The 26,618-nt window shown below is 42.1% G+C and overlaps 1 protein-coding gene across 1 annotated transcript in view; it reads left to right on the forward strand.

Moving 5' to 3' along the window:
• Positions 1 to 8,780: 8,780 nt before the first annotated feature.
• Positions 8,781 to 26,618, forward strand: part of LOC311145025 (uncharacterized protein) — a gene marked incomplete at both ends in the record, with an annotated part of 30,232 nt that continues 12,394 nt past the window's right edge. The window contains 6 exons of the mRNA XM_084181230.1: positions 8,781 to 8,883; positions 10,457 to 10,651; positions 15,570 to 15,688; positions 20,114 to 20,206; positions 20,285 to 20,407; positions 26,201 to 26,293. Of these exons, the coding sequence (XP_084037356.1) occupies positions 8,781 to 8,883; positions 10,457 to 10,651; positions 15,570 to 15,688; positions 20,114 to 20,206; positions 20,285 to 20,407; positions 26,201 to 26,293 (726 nt within the window). The remainder of the gene's footprint in view (positions 8,884 to 10,456; positions 10,652 to 15,569; positions 15,689 to 20,113; positions 20,207 to 20,284; positions 20,408 to 26,200; positions 26,294 to 26,618) is intronic.

Below are 26,618 nucleotides of genomic sequence, written 5' to 3' on the forward strand. Positions count from 1 at the left end.
TAACAAAATGACTAAACTACCGGATCTCACCCTCTTTTCACGTTTCCCTTAGGCTAGTGGTTCCTGGTCCCCTGTCTGATGCCGTACCCCATGACACCCCTCTACCTCCCCTGGACATCGAGGGAAGCCCCGCCTATGCCGTCAGCTCCCTCTGGACTCCTGATGTCGTGGGGGTCGGCTCCAGTACCTGGTGGCGTGGGAGGGGTACTGTCCAGAGGTGCAGTGTTGGGTTCCAGCGGACAACATTCTGGATCCCAACGTCATCCGAGATTTCCACCTTTAATGGCCCGCTCCTCGCCCTTGGGGCCGTCCCTCTGGCCGCCATCGTCCTGCGGCTGGAGCCGCGCGTCGGTGGTACTGTCACGTCTACTCCCTCTCCGCCGTTCGCCGGTCTACTAACCACCAGTCCTGGCAACCCATCTTCACGCACACCTGGCAACCACCGTTACGCACACCTGCGTCTCATCAGTCACACCTGGACCTCATTACTCCCTGATTACTTACCCTTCTTATAGCACTTTTGTTAGTCTTCAGGTAGTATTGTTTGTTTCCATGTCAGACGCTTCTCTTGTTTTGTATCGTTCATTGTTACTAAACTCACTAACTGCACCTTCTTCCTGACTCCCTGCGTCTACGTTACACCAACACCTTATATGTTGCATTTATATTTTTGTTCAGTATACATTCCCATATTCATCATCCTCTGTTTAAATACAGTTCCTGTGTTAACTCTTGGGCTGCTTTATTCCCCTCTAACTGTGGGCAGTGTCAATTGGTCACAAACAGTAAAATACGTAGAGCCGGGTCGCTCTCTTTCAGAAATGTTGCCATACTTGAGGTATTTATAGGTTATATTCTTCATGAGCTTAGTTCAACTGTCTTACCCTTCAAAATATAAGCTTGTTTTATGCTATTGTTTGTAAACAATGTAATTGTAAACTGAAGCTTTAAAACAAGGTTAAAAGTAATTTCATGGATGGTCAGTTCTTGCATCCATAGCTCTGTCTATGAATTTGAAAGTGGATACATTTCTCCAGCCCATCCCTGTTTGCCAAAGAAGTGGTGGGATGCCAGCTTTGTCTGAATCCCAGGTTCATATCAAATCTTTTCAGGTTGCCCCTTTAATGGACAGAATAAGGGGTACACCTGCCCATAAGCAAAAGCTCAATTAACATTTTATCAGTGCATCCTCACTTTTGTTATGTTGGGCTTCCGCCCCACAGTTTGGGAACCACTGGCCTAGTGCAGTCATTTTGTAGTTCAACTAGTTATTTTGCTGTTACAGGACATACTGCAATGACTGCGTCCAAATTAACAGTTAATTTTTGTAAGGGTAGGCAGGTAACAAGGACTGCCCATGGCAATGTTTTTTTAAGTGTTGCATATTTGGTACCATATTTGTTTGTTTTATTACATCTTTACAGATTAGTGCGAGGAAACGTCCCTTTACACTGCTCTTGGTGGACTGCTTTGCATCATTAAACACCTCACATGCCTGCGCATGATGAATGAGGGGATTGCATTAGTTTATTAGGGCTGTCTCAATTACCATATAACCGTGTAACCGATGGTTATGGATGAAGACCGTCGTGAAAATAACTGTTTACATTTTTACTTCAATGTTTTTGTGGAACGAACAGCTGACTAGACAAGACGGCAGGGCAATCATGTGGTTGATTCCTTTTCTGCTGTTCTCTTCATAACAACGTAATGAAACCACCGTTTTTTAATCCAAAGGTGCAACATCGCGAGACTTCCGGGAACGCTTGCGAAACAGACCAGGCCGGGGTTTGAGAAGTCAGTGAGAGAAGTGAAAGATTCTTCCTTAGTTAATTTTCTCAAAATCTAAAGGCACAACCTAGATTCGTGTCAATGTCTTGAGTAGTTGAACATGTTATTACTTGCATCTTATGAGCGTGACAAACTGTCACATTTTTATTTTAGTCAGAAACAACTTTATATCAAAGGAGTGACTTTGATTTGATGACCTGCACATGCGCAGTTCTCCGCGAGAAGAACGTTAGACCCGATAACGTGTTTCTACACATGAGTTTAGCTAGCCAGTGGTTCCCGAACTGTGGGGCGCGCCCCCCACAATGCAGCAGCAGCACACATAGAAATATAATGAATGTAACGGGCTTGGAACCTCTAACCCTGGCAATTTGACTGGTAAACTCATGGGTACACTCGCGATGGCTACCTTTGGTGCGTTCAACAAGGGAAATAGTTCGCTAACATATTCCATTTGTTTTGTGTTAGCCGCGACCGTTCGCTAACAATAGCTAACAGTCTGAGAAGATAGTGTGCGGCGAACGTAAGTGTCTGTTCAGGGTTTAAACTGGTGCTAAAAATACTTTATACAATATTTAGTAGGAATAGTCATTTTCAGTTTGAATATTGTCGCTAAAAAGCTACAGTAATCCTTACAAAAAGTATCTGTTTGATGTTTCACCTTAACATTTTGGAATGTTCGTAAAACTGAAATTGTTACTCTGGCAACATGTTAGTTGCAAACAGAAGCCAGTTGGAACTCGCCACTGGTATTGTGATTCAATAATTTCCATGGTAATGTTGAATGATGTGGCTCATGCAATGGAATGTATTCTTTGTAATGTCAGTGGAGTTGAATCAACAAATCACAGCACATAGTTTTAGTTCCTGCTTTGCTCCTATGGGTACACTCGCAATGGCCACCAGTCCACCCATTATGCCATCATGAACGTGAATGGGGATGCCCGTTCTATTGTTTATATTTCTATGGCAGCACATGCGGTCAGGAACGGAGGAGTGCAGAATATGTGCGGCAAAAAAAATTCAAATGATTATTACGGTGACGCGGTCATTTGGCTGGCCAACCTTAATCCAAAATTCCATGACCGGCACAGCCCTATGCGTGTTGGAACCGGGCTGCCACCTGGGCGTGAACTAGGTGTCCCACTCTGGCCGAAAGCGAAGTTGACTCAGAACAAAAGTGACGTGGGTTAAGCACGTGGAGTAATGAGGATTATGTGTTTTCACATGCAAAGGTTATTAATTTTGATACAAACCTTTATCTACCTTCCCAATGAAAACTAGTTTGAAAATTCTAACATACAGTACAAGTCAAAAGTTTGTACACACCTACTCATTCCAGGGTATTTCTTTACTTTTACTATTTTCTATATTGTTGAATAATAGTGAAGACATCAAAACTTTGAAATAACACATGGAATCATGTAGTAACCAAAAAAAGTGTTAAACAAATTAAAATATATTTGAGATTTGAGATTCTTCAAAGTAGCCACCCTTTGCCTTGATGACAGCTTTGCACACTCTTGGCATTCTCTCAACCAGCTTCATGAGGTAGTCACCTGGAATACATTTCAATTAACCGGTGTGCCTTGTTAAAAGTTAATTTGTGGAATTTATTTCCTTCTTAATGTGTTTGAGCCAATCAGCTGTGTTGTGGCAAGGTAGGGGTGGTATACAGAAGACAGCCCTATTTGGTAAAAGACCAAGTCCATATTAGGGCAAGAACAGCTGCAAAGAAACCACTTCTTGGGCCAAGAAACACGAGCAATGGACATGAGACCGGTGGAAATCTGTCCTTTGGTCTGATGAGTCCAAATTTGAGATTTTTGGTTCCAACCGCCGTGTCTTTGTGAGACGCAGAGTAGGGCGGCAGGTAGCTTAGTGGGTAAGAGCGTTGTGCCAGTAACCGAAAGGTTGCTGGTTCTAATCCCAGAGCTGACTAGGTGAAAAATCTGTCGATGTGCCCTTGAGCAAGGCACTTAACCCTAATTGCTCCTGTAAGTCGCTCTGGATAAGAGCGTCTGCTAAATGACTAAAAAAAAAAAAAAAAAAAAAATTTAAAAATTGGTGAATGGATGATCTCCGCATGTGTGGTTCCCACCGTGAAGCATGGAGGAGGAGGTGTGAGGGTGCTTTGCTGGTGACACTGTCAGTGCTTTATTTAGAATTCAAGGCACACTTAACCATTATGGCTACCACAGCATTCTGCAGCGATACGCCATCCCATCTGGTTTGCGCTTAGTGGGACTATCATTTGTTTTTCAACAGGACAATGACCCAACACACCTCCAGGCTGAGTAAGGGCTATTTTACCAAGAAGGAGAGTGATGGAGTGCTGCATCAGATGACCTGGCCTCCACAATCACCCAACCTCAATCCAATTGAGATGGTTTGGGATGAGTTGGACCGCAGAGCGAAGGAAAAGCAGCCAACAAGTGCTCAGCATATGTGGGAACTCCTTCAAGACTGTTGGAAAAGCATTCCAGGTGAAGCAGGTTGAGAGAATGCCAAGAGTGTGTAAAGCTGTCATCAAGGTAAAGGGTGGCTACTTTGAAGAATCTCCAATATATATATATATATATATATTTTTTAAATTGGTTACTACATGATTCCATATGTGTTATTTCATAGTTTTGATGTATTCACTATTATTCTACAATGTAGAAAATAGTAAAAATAAAGAAAAACCATTGAATGAGTAGGTGTGTCCAAACCTTTGACTGGTACTGACACATTGACACATTGACCGTCACTGAGGAGTTCGTGGAGTTGGTGCCGATGACAGATACAACGACAGCAGCTGATATTTTCACTGCACTCGTCAGCGCGCTGGACAGGGTCGGAGTGGACTGGTCCCGCGCTGTCAGCCTGGCTACAGATGGTGCGCCCTCAATGATCGGGAAAAAAGCAGGCGTTGTGACAAAGTTCAGAGAGAAAGTGCAATCTGCAAATGGAGGACGTGATTTTTGGACTTTTCACTGTATTTTGCACCAGGAGGCTTTGTGTTGCAAGTCATTAAAGATGGATAACGTCATGAAGGTGGTTATTATTTTTATTATATTATTATTATATTATTATATTATTATTATATTATTATTATTATATTATCCAAACTGTTAATTTCATCCGATCCAGAAGCCTGAATCAACGTCAGTTTGACAGCCTTCTCAGAGAGAAAGACCACATCTATGGCCTGCCATACCACACTGAGGTAAGATGGTTAAGCCGAGGTGCTGTGCTGAGGCGTTTCTTTGATTTACGAGAAGAAATTGAACAGTTCATGGAAGAAAAGGGCAAACCAGTGTTAGAATTTCATTCCGCAGAATGGATGCAGGACCTTGCATTTATGGTGGATGTTACAGAGCACCTGAATAACTTGAACAAACAGCTGCAAGGGTGCAACAAAGTTGCCACGCAGTATTATGACAGCATACATTCTTTCAAGTTGAAGCTGTCATTGTGGGAGACGCAACTCGCCGGTGGTGATGCAGCTCACTTCCCCTGTCTGAAAAATTTGTGCGCGACCCAACATGTGGCAGACATGAAGCGGTTCAAAGATAAAATAACGGGACTGTTAAGGGAGTTTGAGCAACGCTTTCAGATTTTTGGTGAACTGGAGAAAGACTTCAACGTTTTTTGTTCGCCATTAACCGTGAATCCCTCTGATCTGCCCGTCAGCATCCAACTTGAAATAATATACTTGCAGTGTGACTCGGATTTGAAGGGCAAATTTGCCGCAGCTGGCTTGGACACATTTTATCAGAATCTCTTGCCAGGTTACCCCAACTTGACAGCCCTCGCTGCAAAACTGTTGTGCATGTTTGGAACCACATATCTTTGTGAGCAAGTTCTCTGTAATGAGCATAAATAAAACAAAGCTGCGCTCAAGGCTCACGCACAAATACTTGAATCACATCCTGAAGTTGGCTGCCACTCAGGATGTGACGCCTGATATTGATGCGCTGGTGAAAGCTAAAAGATGCCAGGTATCAGGAGTCAAATAAACTATGCAACCCCACTTAAAGTGCTGCATGAGACACCCTGTTATAGTTCTGTGATATACTTCTGTGAATCACTGAGGCATTATGTGTTTGTGTGTTGTTTGTCCTCAGAATTTCAAATAGCTTGAGGTGTTTTATGATTAATAGTGATGTTGTGCTTTTGGACACACTGTCCTCAGGCTCCAGCTTTATGTTTATATGGTTTTATGTTGATGTGCTATTGTTTTTAATTGATTTTATTTTATTTGTATATTTAACCTATTCTTGACTCTGTGGTTCTTGCACTTGTTTGGGGAACAGGATTTCATTATTTGTATCTACATTTCTGCCTGAGAAATGACACCCTGATATAGTTCTGTGATCTGTGAAACAGTTCTGTGAATCACTGAGGCATTGTGTGTTTGTGTGTTCTTTTTCTTTAGAATTTTCAAATAAACTTGAGGTGTTTTATGATTAATAGTGATGTTGTGCTTGTACTATTTTGGACACACTGTCCTCAGGCTCCAGCTTTATGTTTTATGTTGATAGTATTAAAACAAAGAAAACAATCTGAAGTTGTTGTTTTTAAGTTATATATATACCATGATTTTACCGGTCCGGCCCACTTGGGAATAGATTTTCCTCCATGTGGCCCCTGAGCTAAAATGAGTTTGACACCCCTGCTCTAGGGTGTGGTTTGCTAGTTACCTCCTGCGGTAGTCAAGGCGACACGACTGTCTGGGACCTGACGCTACCTGTAAGCTACTGCCCAACTTGTAATGTAAAACATGGACTGTTTATTCATTTTAGTCATTTAGCAGACGCCCTTATCCAGAGCGACTTACAGTTAGTGAGTGCATACATTTTCATACTGGCCCCCCGTGGGAATCAAACCCACAACCCTGGCGTTGCAAACACCATGCTCTACCAACAGAGCTACACAATGGAGATGTTTGGACAAGTTACTCAGAAAAATTAGGCTACAACCTAAGCATGCACTTATTATAGTATACCTATTTCATCATCAAAATAACTCGGTCACTTGTGTCATGGCTTAATTGACTTCATGAAAACAAAAGCCATTGAGTGTTATGAGAATCATTACCGTAGACAAAATGATCAATGATCAGTTACGATGATCAGTTATCTTAGCAGGGTTATTGTGAGAAGCTTTGTCGCTCTGGGTAACAAGACTGCATCAGAGATAAAGTGAAATAACTTTTACTGGCAGTTACACAATCAAAGAGGACAAGACTAAGATTGCTGAGGCAGCCAGGCTGATGATGGCCAAACACAACGTCCCTCAGTTGTGAACTCTTCAACTGTAACTCGCCCCGGCCCCTGGAGAGTTTAGTGCCACCCTTACCTGCAACAACCCTGGCATATGCATGGAATGTCAACTGTGAGTGACTAACTGACAGATAGGCCTGTCTCTGTCGGCCAGGCTATGGATGTCCTCTGGGCAATCTGTGTTATGCAAGCGGAAGCATGCTATTGGTCATTTCCTGCTGAGTCAGGATGTTCATTAAAAAGGCATCAAGATGGATTTAGGGCTTCTTGGGTTATAACACATGCTTTGCTGGTGCTCTTACCCTTTTTGCCTTCCAATTCAGATCATGGGATGGAGCATGGGTGGTTTCATTAATTTTTCCTGACCATGTGACCTGACCAGAAACACTCTGGGCCCTAGGTATAGCATATACACTTGATAAATGGAAATCTTACAGATTATACTTTAAAGTGAGTCACTACTGGTCATCTGACCTTCCTGTTAGCCTGGTTTCACTCTGTTTGTTTCTGCTCTGGACAAATTCGGCATGACGACCACCACAACAACAACAACAACAAAGTTGGCTAAAGCAGAAACCAAATAGCATCCAGGCTAGCTGAACATACTGCACAGTAGTTACTACGATCACTCTGTGTAAGGTCCCCCAATTATCCTACCAATACCTTTCTCATGCACCCTTGAATACTGGTGACCTACTGTAGAATACATCCCCACCCCTCCTCCACTTGAGAAGAGAAGGGTCATATTGGACAATGCTGATCCTAGACCTTGGTCCGTATTCATAAAGCATCTCAGACTCCGTAAGCTCTAGGATCAGTTTCGCCTTTTAGTGGACAATGAACAGCACTCCTACTCTGAGGCACTTTGTGAATACAAGCCCTGATCCCACCTAGACCATGGTGGTGGTGTGGGGTCTCATGGACTAGAGAGACAGCATCTAGTTACAATCTCTATCTCACACACTGGAAACCCGATGAGTGTTTGGAGCTTTTCCGCTGCAGCGAATGGGGCAAGCTAATACCCAAATGGTGAAACCCCATCTCTAAAGTTTAATATTTAAAGAGTGTTGAGAGTTTGGTTCCCCAGAAAAGCGAGCAGCGTTCCAGCTATTCCCTCTCCATACCTGGACAGCAGCAGGTCTCCGACATCGCTTTGCCACAGCAGGGATCTGATCTGAAATAAGGTGCTCATTTATAATCAATCCCATGTTTGATTTGATTGCTTGTTTTTCTTGTGGCACTTTTTAGCTTCATATCATTGATAAGCTAAATGTGTGAATGAATCTCATACTGTAGTTGAGTGACAGGTTATTGATGATAATGTTTGAAAATGTCCAATTCATAGTGTTACAAAGTGAAATCAGTTCAATGTCTGGACCAACCTCAGTGTAAAGTAGCTTAAGCAAGCTGGTGAGATAGACATGTGCACTCTCCAGAATGCTCTCTGCTTGATAAAGATGATTTAGTTTTTTTCTGCATAGACAGACAAAGAGTTGTAAAATCCTGTTTTGCAAGCGCACACGCACACACGCACACACACGCACATAGACAGTTGCAATGGTTATGAAGACATGAGTGTCTCATGTGCCACCAAATGAGGAAGTCTTTGTTTAAGAGTTTTGTGGTTTTGTCATTACTCTACATTTATCCCTGTTTTGCAGCTTTGGGACAGGGTCCAAACACTCATACATGCACAAACACACACTCATCTCATACATCATGTACGTGAATTCCTCGGGAACTGAGAATGTGTCCCTGTCTCTGACGTTTCTGGGGAAGAAAGTAGGGAGGCACTGCTCTGTCGTCCCGGCATCAAAACAACGTAAGTATGCCACCAACTCATAAACACGTGTGCACGCACGCATGCACGGACAAAGCATGCAAGCACACAAATATAGAGGGGGTTCTACCTAGTCATAAGTATAGTGATGATCCTTATTGTGATTTGTAGTTTGGATCCTTGGTGAGGAGGTACGTTAATATCCTAATAGAATAGAATAGCTTTATTTTTCCCTCAATGGAACTTATTTTTGGAGATAGTGAGGTTATGAGTGAGGATTCTAGGTAGGACCCTGACTGTGAGGTGCTAGTTCATCTGTGTCTGGGGAACTCCTGGGTTCTTCTCAGAGGAATGTGCTGGGTGTAGACAGGTGAAGACAGAAGAGGTTTAAATATTTCAGCTGCTGGGATGGGTCCATTTTCAGACATTGGAGCAATCAAATCAAATTGTATTTGTCACATGCTTCGTAGACAATAGGTGTAGACTAACAGTGAAAAACTTACTTACGGGTCCTTTTCCAACAATGCAGAGTTAAAGTTAAGATACATTTTTACAAAAATAAAATGAAATAGTGACAGTGAATAACGAATAAAAATAACATGGCTATATACAGGGAGTACCAGTACTGACTCAATGTGCAGGGGTACGAGGTAATTGAGGTAGCTACTGTATGTACTGTAAATATAGGTAGGGATAAAGTGACTAGCAGCAGTGTGTGTGTGTGTGTGTGTGGCGTCAGTATGCATATGTGTGCATGTTATGTGTGTCTGGGCGTATGTAGTGTGTGTGTATGTGTGTGTTGAGGTGTAAGTATGTGTGAGTGTGTGGGTAGAGTCCAGTGAGTTTGCAAAGAGTCAGTGCAAGAGAGTTAGTGCAGAAAAGTGTCAATTCAGGTAGTCCGTGTAGCCATTTGATTAGCAACTGCAGTCTTGCAGGGAGCTCGGCCCCAGTGATGTACTAGGCCAAGCAGTTGCCATACCAAGCGGTGATGCAGCCAGTTAAGATGCTCTCGATGGTGCAGCTGTAGAACGTTTTGAGGATCTGAGGGCCCATGCCAAATCTTTTCAGCCACCTGAGGGGGAAGAGGTATTGTCGTGCCCTCTTCATGACTGTTGGTGTGTTTGGACCATGATAGATCCTTCGTGATGTGGACACCGAGGAACTTGAAGCTCTCGACCCACTCCACTACAGCCCCGTCGATGTGAATGGGGGTGTGCTCAGCCCTCCGTTTCCTGAAATCCACAATCAGCTCCTTTGTCTTACTGACATTGAGTCAGTCTGTCAGTAGCATTCCTCTGTTTGGACCAGAGCCCTTGAGAGCCTGTGTATGTGTGTGTGTGTGTGTGTGTGTGTGCGTTTGCCCATGTGCATGTATTTCTATTCTCTTGTTTAGCAAACCTGTAGGCTGTCCTCACTGCCAGACAGACTGATGTGCTCTAGCTGCCAGCTCCACCATCTTCTGTCCAGATGTCCTGTTTATATAAACTATCAAATACCTGCTCTGTCTGCTTTATCCCTGTCATTAGGCATCTGATCTCTCTGTTGTCCTCACATATCTTCTTCTTCCAGTCTCTAATCTCTTAGTGGTTTATATCCTGTGTTGTATTTTGCTCAGGCGCTTGGGAGACGACCACCCGGTCACCATGTCCTGAGGTGTCAGTGGGGTCCTCGCGGGTGGGCCATGCCCCATTGGCAGTGTCAGTTCTGGAGGAGTTACCTGGGAGTGTTCCTGACCTGAGGGAGGAGGCCAAGCACCACCGGCCATGCCCGATAGTACACAACACACACCTGGACCAGGAGCTGGACACAGGTCAGCACAAGCAGAAACCCTTTCATGACACCATAAACCATAAAACTTTAAAGTGATAGTACATTTCATAATTAAAGTTTGTCTTCAACTTTAGCCCTAACTGTGTCAGGAGAGTAAATCTTGTTCTAAGACTCAGCCTAAATCCATGATAACTCTAAACCCTAAATAACTTTAAACATTAACAAAAGTCTCCAACAATAACCATGAATCCTACCAAAACACAGGCCCTAACACATGTAGGCTAAATGGACATGTTTAATCATAGAATGCAGCAAGCTTGTATACTGACTCCTAACCTTTCAGATAACTAATTATTTACCCTGATTCATAACATAATTTCTGTCTCTCCACAAAAAGGTGTTTCTGGGAAGAGAGTTACAACATGAGGTCATACCCAAGAGGCAGGAAGAGAGAAGGGGCGGGCGGAAATGAAAGACAGAATGAAGAAAGTATTCAAAGGCGACCATCTCAAGCAATGAACTGTGTTGCTGGTCTTTAGCCATGTTGCTGATATCGTTTCCTAAATCGTGATAATAAGCAACTAACCTCTACATAAATACTGCATATAAATAGAAAATATATTGTGGAAAACATACACCTTTAAACATATATATTCTGTAGATGTGCATCATATTAACAAAACATAAGTGATCTGAGTAACTATTCAAAGTGTTAAACCATTATTATGACAGCAACGTAGTCTCATAGCATTTCGTATTATTCTGTACGTAAATCTGAGACACTCCATTTCGTATGATATGCAAAGTTTCGTATGGTATGTGTTCATTTGTGGATGTCCATAATCAATTTCTTATGATATATTACGAATTACAATTCGTACGATATGTTACGAATTGCAATTTGTACAATATGTTACGAATTTGCAATCGTTTGATATGTTACAAATTCCAATTTGTTGTGGCTAACGTTAGCTAGGTGGCTAGGTTACTAACGCTAATGTTAAGGTTAGGAGTTAGGCTAAAGGGTTAAGGTTTGGGTTAGGGTTAGGGGAAGGGTTAGCTAAAATTGTTAAGATTAAGGTTAGGGGAAGGGTTAGCTAACATGCTAAGTAGTTGCATAGTAGCTAAAAAGTACTAAGTAGTTGCAAAGTTGCTAAAATGCTAAAGTTGTTCGTGATGAGATTTGAACATACGACCTTTTGGTTGCTAGATGTTTGCGTTATCCGCCCACACATCCACCCCGACCAACCACCCTTCTTTCGTTTTTGCCTTAAGTAACCTTCTATCTTACGTAACCATACCAAACGTAACATAGCATACTAATTTGAGTGTTTTGGTTTATGTTTATTATATTACGCCTAGTCTATGAGACCAGTCTGATCAGATCCATGTAAACTGTGTTTTAAACTAAATTAATAAAAGGTAAGCTTGACTTAAAACAATGCTGTAGTGTGTGTGTGCTTAAAAATATCCAGGCCAGTACTGTACAAATCAGTTCGGCCCTATGTTTGTTCGACCATGATAAAATTGCAGTTCTCAACAGACAAACGTTGGCCATATATCTCCAACCTTCAACTATGACCTCAATCTGAACCGCAACCATTTTTTACTTTTTAAGTGGTGGTTGAACACAAAGCATTGTGGTTGAAGAGGTGGGCTGCATTTCGACACTGGATTGGAGCTGACCACAGAAAACAGCCTGGAGGCGGGTCCATGGAGCAAGGTGCTGTATACAGACAGGGGAGAAGGATGGGAGATTCCGATTATGTCTGGATGGCAGAGAGGTCAAGCAGGGTGGGCTGTAAATAAAACAGATTACCAAAAACATCGGACGCCTCTTCACAATAGCTAAAGAAAAAAAACGTATGCGCATGTGTGGGATTCTCTACTTCCACCTCCTGTGCGTGTTTGTGAAGTTGGGAGAGTTAGCTAAGTGATAAGGATGAATTTAGTTGGAATAATTTTGGGATATAATGTTAATGCCATTTTTGGTGAAAAATCACTATAACCAAGCAACCACTCTTGTGCTTTAGCTGTCACCTTGATAAATTGGCTACGCTAGCTAGTACTTCCCTCGACGTAACGTTAAAAGAACTGTGGGAAAGCAGTGCTCGGCAGGCGGGGGTGAAGGACACTGTGTCCCAACTTGCTATGCATGCTCTACCCACTGAATAGACTGTATCCCAGTGACATCCAGATGGTTACCAATATTATTATAATATTTCTCATGAAGGCTGCTATCCTACTTGGAATAAAAAAACGTAGAGAAAAACATTTGGCCACGACACTACCGCCAGCGACACCGTCTCTGATCCTGTCTCAGCTAGCATGTCTCACAGTGTCTGTAACACACGCGCAGAACGTGATTACATTTCTTTGCTCTGGAAGAGGTGCCCGATTCGGTCACCCAGCCTCACCCTAAATAAAATGACTAAAACTGAAATTATTTAATTGTTAAGCACAACATTTGCTGCTGAACTTCCTGCTTTTCCTTCCTGGCATGGGTACACCCATCACAGAATATGACTTTGAGTCACTCTATATGGGAGTGGCAAGGGGAGTGTGTTAGTATTGGACAGAAGAGAGCGATTAGTATGTTTTGGTGATTCAGCACAACGATAATTAGGGAGCAAGTGGGTTGAAATTAAAATATGACATTATCTAGAATTCTTAGGAAAGGCTTGGCTCAGGGTCAGGAAGAGGAAGAGAATGGGTACTCACTGGGCACAAACTGGTTAAATCAACGTTGTTTCCACATCATTTCAACAAAAACATTGATGTGATGTTGAATCAATTTGGAAAACTGATTGGATTTGCAAAAAGTCATCAACGTAAAGGAATTTCGGGAATGTTTGACTTTTTTCCACCCAACTTTTAACCTAAATCTAATTAAATGGTTTATGTAAAAAATACAGTGAGCTCCAAAAGTATTGGGACAGTGACAAATGTGTTGTTGTGTTGACTCTGTACTCCAACACTTTGGGTTTGAAATGATACAATGACAATAAGGTTAAAGTGCAGACTGTCAGCTTAAATTTGAGGGTATTTTCATCCGTTTAGAAATGTCTGCACTTTTTATACCTAGTCCCTCCATTTTAGGGGACCGAAAGTATTGGGAGAAATTCACTTGTATGTGTATTAAAGTAAGAAAAAGTTAATTATTTGGTCCCATATTCATAGCACGCGATGACTACATCAAGCTTGTGACTATTGTTGTAAATAAGAATAGAATATGTTTCTAAACACTTCTACATTAATGTAGATGCTACCATGATTACGGATAATCCTGAATGAATCATGATAATGATGAGTGAGAGGCATAAATATCATTCAGGTTTATCCGTAATCATGGTAGCATCTACAGTTGAAGTCGTAAGTTTACGTACACCTTAGCCAAATACATTTAAACTCAGTTTTTCACAATTCCTGATATTTAATCCTAGTAAAAATTATTCCCTGTCTTAGGTCAGTTAGGATCACCACTTTATTTTAAGAATGTGAAATGTCAGATATAGTAGAGAGTGATTTATTTCAGCTTTTATTTATTTCATCACATTCCCAGTGGGTCAGAAGTTTACATACACTCCATTATTATTTGGTGTCATTGCCTTTAAATTGTTTAACTTGGGTCAAACGTTTCGGGTAGCCTTCCACAAGTTTCCCACAATAAGTTGGGTGAATTTTGGCCCATTCCTCCTGACAGAGCTGGTGTAACTGAGTCAGGTTTGTAGGCCTCCTTGCTTGCACACGCTTTTTCAGTTCTGCCCACACATTTTCTATAGGATTGAGGTCAGGGCTTTGTGATGGCCACTCTAATACCTTGACTTTGTTGTCCTTAAGCCATTTTGCCACAACTTTGAAAGTATGCTTGGGGTCATTGTCCATTTGGAAGACCCATTTGCAACCAAGCTTTAACTTCCTGACTGATGTCTTGAGATGTTGCTTCAATATATCCACATAATTTTCCTTCCTCATGATTCCATCTATTTTGTGAAGTGCATCAGTCCATCCTGCAGCAAAGCACCCCCACAGCATGATGCTGCCACCCCCGTGCTTCACGGTTGGGATGGTGTTCTTCGGCTTGCAAGCATTCCCCTTTTTCCTCCAAACAGAACGATGGTCATTATGGCCAAACAGTTCTATTTTTGTCTATCAGACCAGAGGACATTTCTCCAAAAAGTACGATCTTTGTCCCCATGTGCAGTTGCAAACCGTAGTCTGGCTTTTTTTATGGCGGTTTTGGAGCAGTGGCTTCTTCCTTGCTGAGCGGCCTTTCAGGTTATGTCGATATAGGACTCGTTTTACTGTGGATATAGATACTTTTGTACCTGTTTCCTCCAGCATCTTCACAAGGTCCTTTGCTGTTGTTCAAGGATGAACCATACTTGTGGAGTTCTACAATTTTTTTCCTGAGGTCTTGGCTGATTTCTTTTGATTTTCCCATGATGTCAAGCAAAGAGGCACTGAGTTAAAAGGTAGGCCTTGAAATACATCCACAGGTACACCTCCAATTGACTCAAATGATGTCAATTAGCCTATCGGAAGCTTCTAAAGCCATGACATCATTTTCTGGAATTTTCCAAGCTGTTTAAAGGCACTTAGTGTATGTAAACTTCTGACCCACTGGAATTGTGATACAGTGAATTATAAGTTAAATAATCTGTCTGTAAACAATTGTTTGAAAAATGACTTGTGTCATGCACAAAGTAGATGTCCTAACCGACTTGCCAAAACTATAGTTTGTTAACAAGAAATTTGTGGAGTGGTTGAAAAACGAGTTTTATTGACTCCAACCTAAGTGTATGTAAACTTCCGACTTCAACTGTACATTCATGTAGAACTGTTTAGAAACTTCCATTCTTTGTTACAATAAAAGTGACTCCAAAATGTAATAATACATTATTTACCATTCATTTTTATTTTTGTTAGATTGTGTGTGGATTCCTTACCTCCCATAGGTATCTCTGAATCTCTGCCCTCCAATGAGAGAGGGAAGCACCAGGAGTTTAAAGTAGAGGGGGCCATGGACGTCAAGATCTACATCCCCTACGAGTCAGCTGAACTCTGCATTACGCAGGTACAGAGTCACATCCCTAGGTCATAAAAGATCTGGGAAAATTTGAAATAGTTTTTTATCATATTATACAGTGCCTTCAGAAAGTATTCACACCCCTTGACTTTTTACACATTTTGTTATGTTACAGTCTAAATTTAAAATGGATTCAATTGAGATTTTGTGTCACTGGCCTACACACAATACCCCATAATGTGGAATTATGATTTTTTATTTTTTTAAACAAATTAATTACAACTTAAAATATTACATTTATTAATGTGTTTGAGCCAATCAGTTGTGTTGTGACAAGGTAGGGGTGGTATACAGAAGATAGCCCTATTTGGTAAAAGACAAAGTCCATATTATGGCAAGAACAGCTCAAATAAGCAAAGAGAAATGACAGTCCATCATTACTTTAAGACATGAAGGTTAGTCAATCCGGAAAATTTCAAGAACTTTGAAAGTTTCTTCAAGTGCAGTCGCAAAAACCATCAAGGGCTATGATGAAACTGACTCTCATGAGGACCGCCACAGGAAAGGAAGACCCAGAGTTACCTCCGCTGCAGAGGATGTTCATTAGAGTTACCAGCCTTAGAAATTGCAGCCCAAATAAATGCTTCACAGAGTTCAAGTAACAGACACATCTCAACATCAACTGTTCAGAGGAGACTGCGTGAATCAGGCCTTCATGGTCAAAGTGCTGCAAAGACACCACTTCTTGGGCCAAGAAACACGAGCAATGGACATTAGACCGGTGGAAATCTGTCCTTTGGTCTGATGAGTCCAAATGTGAGATTTTTGGTTCCAACCGCCGTGTCTTTGTGAGACGCAGAGTAGGTGAATGGATGATCTCCGCATGTGTGGTTCCCACCATGAAGCATGGAGGAGGTGGTGTGATGTTGTGGGGGTGCTTTGCTGGTGACACTGTCTGTGATTTATTTAGAATTCAAGGCACACTTAACCAGCATGGCTACCACAGCATTCTGCAGCGATACGCCATCCCATCTGGTTTGCGCTTAGTGGGACTATCATTTGTTTTTCAACAGGACAATGACCCAACACACCTCCAGGCTGTGTAAGGGCTATTTGACCAAGAAGGAGAGTGATGGAGTGCTGCATCAGATGACCTGGCCTCCACAATCACCCGAACTCAACCCAATTGAAATGGTTTGGGATGAGTTGGACCGCAGAGTGAAGGAAATGCAGCCAACAAGTGCTCGGCATACAGTGCCTTGCAAAAGTATTCATCCCCCTTGGCGTTTTTCCTATTTTGTTGCATTACAACTTGTAATTTAAAGGGATTTTTATTTGGATTTCATGTAATGGACATACACAAAATAGTCAAAATTGGTGAAGTGAAATTCCAAAAAATAAATAACGGAAAAGTGGTGTGTGCATATGTATTCACCTCCTTTGCTATGAAGCCCCTAAATAAGATCTGGTGCAACCAATTACCTACCTAAGAAGTCACATAATTAGTTAAATAAAGTCCACCTGTGTGCAATCTAAGTGCCACATGATCTGTCATGTGATCTCAGTATATATACACCTGTTCTGAAAGGCCCCAGAGACTGCAACACCACTAAGCAAGAGGCACCACCAAGCAAGCGCCACCATGAAGACCAAGGAGCTCTCCAAACAGGTCAGGGACAAAGTTGTGGAGAAGTACAGATCAGGGTTGGGTTATAAAAAAATATCTGAAACTTTGAACATCCCACGGAGCACCATTAAATCCATTATTAAAATATTGAAAGAATATGGCACCACAACATACCTCCCAAGAGAGGGCTGCCCACCAAAACTCACGGACCAGGCAAGGAGGGCATTAATCAGCGAGGCAACAAAGTCACCAAAGATAACCCTGAGGGAGCTGCAAAGCGCCACAGCGGAGATTGGAGTATCTGTCCATAGGACCACTTCAAGCCTTACACTCCACAGAGCTGGGCTTTACGGAAGAGTGGCCAGATAAAAGCCATTGCGTAAAAAAAAAAATTAAGCAAACACGTTTGGTCTTCGCCAAAATGCATGTGGGAGACTCCCCAAACATATGGAAGAAGGTACTCTGGTCAGATGAGACTAAAATTGAGCTTTTTGGCCATCAAGGAAAATGTTATGTCTGGCGCAAACCCATCACCTCTCATCACCCCGAGAACACCATCCGCACAGTGAAGCATGGTGATGGCAACATCATGCTTTGGGGATGTTTTTCATCGGCAGGGACTGGGAAACTGGTCAGAATTGAAGGAATGATGGATGGCGCTAAATACAAGGAAATTCTTGAGGGAAACCTGTTCCAGTCTTCCAGAGAGGTTCACCTTCCAGCAGGACAATGACACTAAGCATACTGCTAAAGTAACACTCGAGTGGTTTAAGGGGAAACATTTAAATGTCTTGGAATGGCCTAGTCAAAGCCCAGGCCTCAATCCAATTTGGAATCTGTGGAATGACTTAAAGATTGCTGTACACCAGCGGAACCCATCCAACTTGAAGGAGCTGGAGCAGTTTTGCCTTGAAGAATGGGCAAAAATCCCAGTGGCTAGATGCGCCAAGCTTATAGAGACATACACCAAGATATTTGCAGCTGTAATTGCTGCAAAAGGTGGTTCTACAAAGTTTTGACTTTGGGGGGGGGGGGGGGTGAATAGTTATGCACGCTCAAGTTTAATGTTTTTTTTTGTCTTATTTCTTGTTTGTTTCACAAAAAAATATATTTTGCATCTTCAAAGTGGCATGTTGTGTAAATCAAATGATACAAACCCCCCAAAAATACATTTTAAATCCAGGTTGTAACGCAACAAAATAGGAAAAATGCCAAGGGGGGTGAATACTTTCGGAAGCCACTGTATGTGGGAACTCCTTCAAGACTGTTGGAAAAGTATTCCAGGTGAAGCTGGTTGAGAGAATGCCAAGAGTCTGCAAAGCTGTCATCAACGCAAAGGCTGGCTACTTTGAAGAAGCTAAAATATAAAATATCTTTAGATTTGTTAAAAACTTTTTTGGTTACTACATGATTCCATACGTGTTATTTCATAGTTTTGATGTCTTCACTATTATTCTACAATGTAGAAAATAGTACAAATAAAGAAAAACCCTTGAATGAGTAGGTGTGTACAAACAAGGCACTACAGTAAAACTGCAAAAAATGTGGCAAAGAAATTAACATTATGTCCTGAATACAAAGCGTTGTGTTTGGGTCAAATCCAACACAACACATCACCCAAGAGTACCACTCTTCATATTTTCAAGCATGTTGGTGGCTGCATCATTTTTTTTAGGATAAAAAGAAAGGAAAAATCCTAGAGGAAAACCTGGTTAAGTCTTCTTTCCAACAGACACTGAGAGACAAATGTACCTTTCAGCAGGACAATAACCTAAAACATAAGGCCACATATACACTGGATTTGCTTACCAAGACGACATTGAATGTTCCTGAGTGGCCTAGTTACAGTTTTCACTTAAATCTACTTGAAAATCTATTTCAAGACATGAAAATGGCTGGCTAGCAATGATCAACAACCAACTTGACAGAGCTTGAAGAATTGTTTTAAGAATAATGTGCAAACATTCTACAATCCATGTGTGCAAAGTTCTTAGAGACTTACCCAGAAAGATTCACCGCTGTAATCGCTGCCAAAGGTGATTCTAACATGTATTGACTCAGGAGTGTGAATACTTAAGTAAATGAGATATTTCTGTATTTCATTTTCAATACATTTGCAAAAATTTATAAAAACATGTTTTTCATTATGGGGTATTGTGTGTAAAGAAATCTATTTAATACATTTTGAATTCAGGCCGTAACACAGCAAAATGTGGAATAAATGAAGGGGTATGAAGACTTTCTGAAGTGACTGTACGTTTATCATTTCTATGAAGCCACATAGTACAATATTGAGCTGAAGAGCAGTACTCATTATGGAATGTACAGAGAAGGAATGGGTTAAGATAGTCAGACGTGTGACTAAGAGACAAACCCGATGTTGATCGGTGTGAAAAGAAGCACACAGTGAGCTCATTGTTAGAGATAATGTTGTGTTCTCCTCTTTACTCACATGTCTGCTGCTCCTTCTGCCTGGAAGAGGCTGTATTGTGTGTGTGTGTGTGTGTGTGTGTGTGCACAGGGCCAGGCCTAGCCTTTTGGGGGCCCTAAGCAACAGGGCCAGGCCTAGCCCTGTGTGTGTGTGGTGTGTGTGTCTGTGTGTGTGTGCACATGCAAGTGCGTGTGTGTGTTTGTGCAGGATCAGAAGACCAGGTGCCTTTGATTTGTCAGTCTTTATCTCTATTTAATTGTTAGGCTATCATGCTGCTGTGAATTCTCTGTGTGTACAGTATATGAGTCATTAACCTTTGTCATGACATGTTATTAGATGACTGACTGATGATCTTAAGTAGTCAATTAGAATTTATTGTGTCAATATTAAGGCGTCTCATTTCTTGTGGCAACAGATAGCTGAGGACATGCAGACTATGAAAAGTAGACATCTGGAGATGGTGCAAGAGCTGGAGGAAAACTTTCAGATCGCATCACGAGAGAACCAGGTGATATGTGTGTGCATGCGTGCGTGTATTGATTAGGTGTCACTACAAGTTTAATTCAACACTTATCTGTGTTAGTAGGAGAGGACAATACAGAAGATCCGATCTCACTACCAGAACAAGCTGAATGCACTGAAGAGAATCTTAGACCTTTACCAAGAAAAGGTAGAAAAGAAGAACACACACTGGGAGGAGAGATTCACAGTGAGTTCCCTCTTACCAACCAACCATCACCATCCCTCATCAGGGAACAACTTTGTCACTATGCTATATTCTATTCAGTTCAGTAGATCTTTATTGTCCCCAGAGGGCTTTTTGAGTGTAACATAACAATAAAAAACATGAACAACATACAAAACATGAAACCATACAGTACGATACATTAAGATCGAAATCAAAATCGTGTTTGCCTCTTCATCAACAAGAAATGGTGTGTTGACTCGAGTGTAGTGGAAGTCTCGCCCGTCTTGGAATATCTGATGGTCAAATGCTGACCCTTCTACCTCCCGAGGGAGTTTTTAGCTGTTATGGTGACTGTTGTATACATTCCACCTCAGGACAATAAGAAGCTGGCACTTAACGAACTGTACGAGGATATAAACAAGCAGGAAAACTTGCACCCGGAGGCTGCTTTCCTTGTTGCCGGCGATTTTAACTCTGCGTCATTAAGACACGTGATGCCCAACTTCCATCAACACCTCTCCTTTGCCACTAGGAGCGATAAAGACCACTGTTACTCTACCCACAAGCAAGCATACAAGGCCCTCCCTTGTCCCCCATTTGGCAAATCAGATCATGACTCAGTACTCCTGCTCCATGTTTACAAACAGAAGCTCAAACAGGAAGTACCCGTGACTTGCTCCATTGAGAAATGGTCATCAGAATCAGTGATTATGCTACAGAACTGCTTTGCTAGCGATGATTGGAATATGTTCCGAGACTCTGCCGATAACATCGACGAGTTTACCACCTCCGTCACCGGCTTCATTAGGAAATGCATCAGCAACGTTGTCCCCACAGTGAAGGTTCACTGCTTCCCCAATCAAAAGCCCTGGATTAACACAGAGGATGACGCTAAGCTAAAGGACAGGGCTACTGCACACAGCGCTATCGTAGACAACCCTGAGGCTACGACAGAGGACAGGAATACGTACAAGAAGATCCGCTATGACCTCCGCAGTCATCAACCGAGCAAAAGGACAATATAGGAATAAGGTGGAATCATATTACACAGGCTCCGACGCCCGCCACATGTGGCAGGGGCTACAGTCCATTACGGATGACAAAGGAAGACCCAGCAGTGATCTGCCCAACGATGCCTCTCTACCAGACGAACTCAATGCATTATATGCACGCTTCGAAATAACAACACCGTGAGGGCCCCACCGACCCAGAAGACGGGGTGATCTCGTGCCGACGTGAGACCATGCGCAGAACAGCTGGCAGTTATATTCATGACATTTTTAACCTCTCCTTGTCCCTGTCTGTACTCCCCACGTCTTAAGCTGACCACCATCATTCCTGTTCCAAAGAACTGTAAAGCTTCATGCCACAATGACTACCGCCCTGTAGCACTCACATCTGTAATCATGAAGTGCTTTAAAAGGCTGGTTATGGCACACATCAACTCCATCATCCCAGACACCCTAGACCCACTGCAATTTGCATACCTCCCCAACAGATCCATAGACGATGCAATCTCAATTGCACTCCACTCTGCCCTCACCCACCTAGATAAGAGGAGTAGCTATGTGAGAATGCTGTTCATAGACTACAGCTTAGCGTTCAACACCATTGTCCCCTTTAGCGTTCAACACCATTGTCCCCTCCAAGCTTGGACCCTGGGACTAAACACTTCCCTCTGCAACTCGATCATGGACTTACTGACGGGCCGACCCCAGGTGGTGAGGGTAGGCAACATCACCTCTGCCACGCTGACCCTCAACACAGGGGGGACAGAGGGTGGTGCGGTCAGCCCAGTACATCACTGGGGCCGAACTCCCTGCCATCCAGGACCTCTATATCAGGCAGTGCGAAAGGAAAGCCCTGAAAGTCTCCAGTCACCCAAGCCATAGAATTTTCTCTCTGCTTCCGCTTGGCAAGCGGTACCAATGCATCAAGTCTGACACCAACAGGCTCCTGAACAGATTCTATCCCCAAGCAGCTTCATTAAATAGTACCTGCAAAACACCAGTCTCAACGTCAACAGTGAAGAGGCGACTCCGGGATGCTGACCTTCTAGGCAGAGTTGCAAAAAATAAAGCCATATCTCAGACTGGCCAATAAAAATAAAAGATTAAGATGGGCAAAAGAACACTGGACTTTTTCTTTGCAACTCTGCCTAGGTCAGCATCCCAGAGTCGCCTCTTCACTATTGACGTTGAGACTGGTGTTTTGCGTGTACTATTTAATGAAGCTGTCAGTTGAGGACCTGTGAGGCGTCTGTTTCTCAAACTAGACACTCTAATGTATTTGTCCTCTTGCTCAGTTGTGCACCGGGGCCTTCCACTCTTTCTATTCTGGTTAGAGCCAGTTTGCGCTGTTCTGTGAAGGGAGTAGTACACAGCGTTGTACGAGATCTTCAGTTTCTTGGCAATAGCCTTAATTTCTCAGAACAAGAATAGACTGACGAGTTTCAGAAGAAAGTTATTTGTTTCTGGCCATTTTGAGCCTGTAATCGAACCCACAATTGCTGATGTTTCAGATACTCAACTAGTCTCAAGAAGGCCAGTTGTATTGCTTCTTTAATCAGCACAACAGTTTTCAGCTGTGCTAACATAATTGCAAAATGGTTTTCTAATGATCAATAAGCCTTTTAAAATGATAAACTTGGATTAGCAAACACAACGTGCCATTGGAACACAGGACTGATGGTTACTGATAATGGGCCTCTATACGCCTATGATATTCCATAAAAAATCAGCAGTTTCCAGCTACAATAGCCTTTTACAACATTAACAATGTCTACACTGTATTTCTGATCAATTTGATGATATTTTAATGGACAAAAAAAAAGATTTTCCTTCGAAAACAAGGACATTTCTAAGTGTCCCCAAACTTTTGAACGGGAGTGTATAAAAAAAATACAACTGAAATATAACATTTACATAAGTATTCAGACCCTTTCCTCGGGACTTGATTAAATAACCTTTGGCAGCAATTACAGCCTTGAGTGTAATTGGGTATGATGCTACAAGCTTGGCACACCTGTATTTGTGGAGTTTATCCCATTATTTTCTGCAGATACTCTCAAGCTCTGTCAGGTTGGATGCACAGCTATTTTCAGGTCTCTCCAGAGATGTTCGATCGGGTTCAAGTCCGGGCTTTGGCTGGGCCACTCAACGACATTCAGAGACTTGTCCTGAAGCCACTCCTGCGTTGTCTTGGCTGTGTGCTTAGGGTCGTTGTCCTGTTGGAAGGTGAACCTTCGCCCCAGTCTGAGGTCCTGAGCCCTCTGGAGCAGGTTTTCATCAAGGATCTCTTTGTACTTTGCTCTGTTCATCTTTCCCTCGATCCCGACTAGTCCCTGCCGCTGAAAACATCCCCACAGCATGATGCTGCCACCACCATGCTTCACCGTAGGGATGATGCCAGGTTTCCTCCAGACGTGACGCTTGGCATTCAGGCCAAAGAGTTCAATCTTGGGTTCATCAGACCAGATAATCTTGTTGCTCATGGTCTGAGAGTCCTTTAGGTGCCTTTTGGCAAACTCCAAGCGGGCTGTCATGTGCCTTTTACTGAGGAGTAGCTTCCGTCTGGCCACTCTACCATAAAAGCCTGATTGGTGGAGTGCTGCAGAGATGGTTGTCCTTCTAGAAGGTTTTCCCATCTCCACAGAGGAACTCTGGAGCTCTGTCAAAGTGACCATCGGGTTCTTGGTCACCTCCCTGACCAAGGCCCTTCTCCCCTGATTGCTCAGTTTGGCCGGGCGGCCAGCTCTAGGAAGAGTCTTGGTGGACCTTCAGTGCTGCATAAATGTTTTGGTACCCTTCCCCAGATCTGTGCCTTGACACAATCCTGTCTCGGAGCTCTACGGACAATTCCTTCAACCTCATGGCTTGGTTTTTGCTCTGACCTGCACTGTCAACTGTGGGACCTTATATAGACAGGTGTGTGCCTTTCCAAATCATGTCCAGTCAATTGAACGTACCACAGGTGGACTCCAATCAAGTTGTAGAAATATCTCAAGGATGATAAATGGAAACAAGATGCACCTGAGCTCAATTTCAAGTCTCATAGCAAAGGGTCTGAATGAATACTTATGTAAATAAGGTATCAGCTGGTAGAGCACAGCGCTTGTAATGCCAGGGTAGTGGGTTCGATCCCCGGGACCACCCATACACAAAAAAAATTATGAACGCACGACTGTAAGTCGCTTTGGATAAAAGCATCTGCTAAATGGCATATTATTATTATTATTATTATACATTTGCTAACATTTCTAAAAACCTGTTTTTTGCTTTGTCATTATGGGGTATTGTGTGTAGATTGATGAGGATTTTAATTTTTTTAATCCATTTTAGAATAAGGCTGTAACGTAACAAAATGTGGAAAATGGGAAGGGGTCTGAATACTTTCCGAATGCATTATACGTGATAGGCCTATCTGGCTTATATGATTATGATGGTCATAATGCTTCATGACAGTGTCATAAAGTGTATTTTATTTACAATTTGATGAAAAAAACATGACTGTAAACAGAATTCATTACAACAACAACAAAGGACTTAAGAAATAAACTTTAAAAATGAAAGGAAACTTCTTGGCAGGGAAAAACATATTTGAATAAATGTTGGTTTTGACACTCTTATGTAGGTGTCATAACCAGTTATAAAGTAACGCAATATACTGTATGTCACAACAGGTGTATGCATATGGGTCATGACAGTGTCATGACCATATTATGACAGGTTATGACCAATTATGTCAGGATTTATGACATATTATGTATGGCATGGTTATGACCGTGTCATAACGTGTTATGACGCTGGGTGTCAAGTAAAGTGTTACCAAAACTTTAAACTTAAACCAACATACAGTGCCTTCAGAAAGAATTCATACCCCTTGACTTCTTCCATATTTTGTTGTGTTACAGCCTGAATTCAAAATAGATATTAATTGTAATATAATTAAATTGATATTTTTTTCTCACCCATCTACAAAATACTCCATAATGACAAAATGAAAACATGTTTTTAGAAATGTTTACATTTATTGAAAATTAAATACAGAAATATCAAATGTACATAAGTATTCACACCCCTGTGTCAATAGATGTTAGAATCACTTTTAGCAGATTACAGCTGTGAGTCTTTCTGGGTAAGTCTCTAATTATTGTACAATATTTGCCCATTATTCTTTTCAAAATTCTTCAAGCTCTGTCAAATTGGTTGTTGATCATTGCTAGACAACCATTTTCAAGTCTTGCCATATATTTTCAAGCAGATTTAAGTCAAAACTGTAACTTGACCACTCAGGAACATTCACTGTCTTCTTGGTAAGCAACTCCAGTGTAGATTTGGCCTTGTGTTTAAGGTTATTGTCCTGCTGAAAGGTGAATTCATCTCCCAGTGTCTGGTGGAAAGCAGACTACTGAACCAGGTTTTCCTCTAGGATTTGCCTGTGCTTACCTACATTCCGTTTCTTTTTTATCCTGAAAAACTCCCCAGTCCTTAACGATTACAACTATACCCATAACATGATGCAGCCACCACTATGCTTGAAAATATGGAGAATGGTACTCTGTAATGTGTTGTATTGGATTTGCCCCAAATATAACGCTTTGTATTCAGGACAAAAAGTTAATTGCTTTGCTACATTTGTACCAGTAGTACTTTAGTGCCGTGTTGCAAACGGGATGCATGTTTTGAAATATTTATGTTCTGTACAAGCTTCCTTCTTTTCACTCTGTCAATTAGTTTAGTATTGTGGAGTAACTAACTACAATGTCCATCGGGTCCAAATCTCTGTCTCATATCTTTGTCCTCTTCCATTCAGAGTGTGAGCCGGCAGAATGAGAAGCTGCAGGGAGAGCAGAGCGCTGAGAGGAGGAGGAGTAGAGAGGAGGCCCTGCAGTGGCAGAGAGAGAAGGTCTGACCATAGAGAGCCTAAAGAGATTCTGATTCTCTGCTTTGTTTGTGAGTCTTGTAGTGTGCCATGTCCCAGCTCTCACCACTGAAAGGGACTTGTGAGAGCTTGATCATTTCCAAGCCAAGGTCATCCTCTTGTGGCCACAGCAGAAACAGAGGCTTTGCTACAGCATCATTGGCTATGCTACTTATTGTACAGTAATGCACTGTTTCTGAACTGACATGGAGTGGCATAGCGAAGACACATGACTTTTGTGACATGAAACAATTTGACAGGGTATTGATTTTCTTCTTGAAATTATAGTGAAGCTCAGACTGATGATACT

Source organism: Coregonus lavaretus, assembly GCF_964263955.1.
Source record: "Coregonus lavaretus genome assembly, chromosome: 17".
NCBI lineage: Eukaryota > Metazoa > Chordata > Actinopteri > Salmoniformes > Salmonidae > Coregonus > Coregonus lavaretus.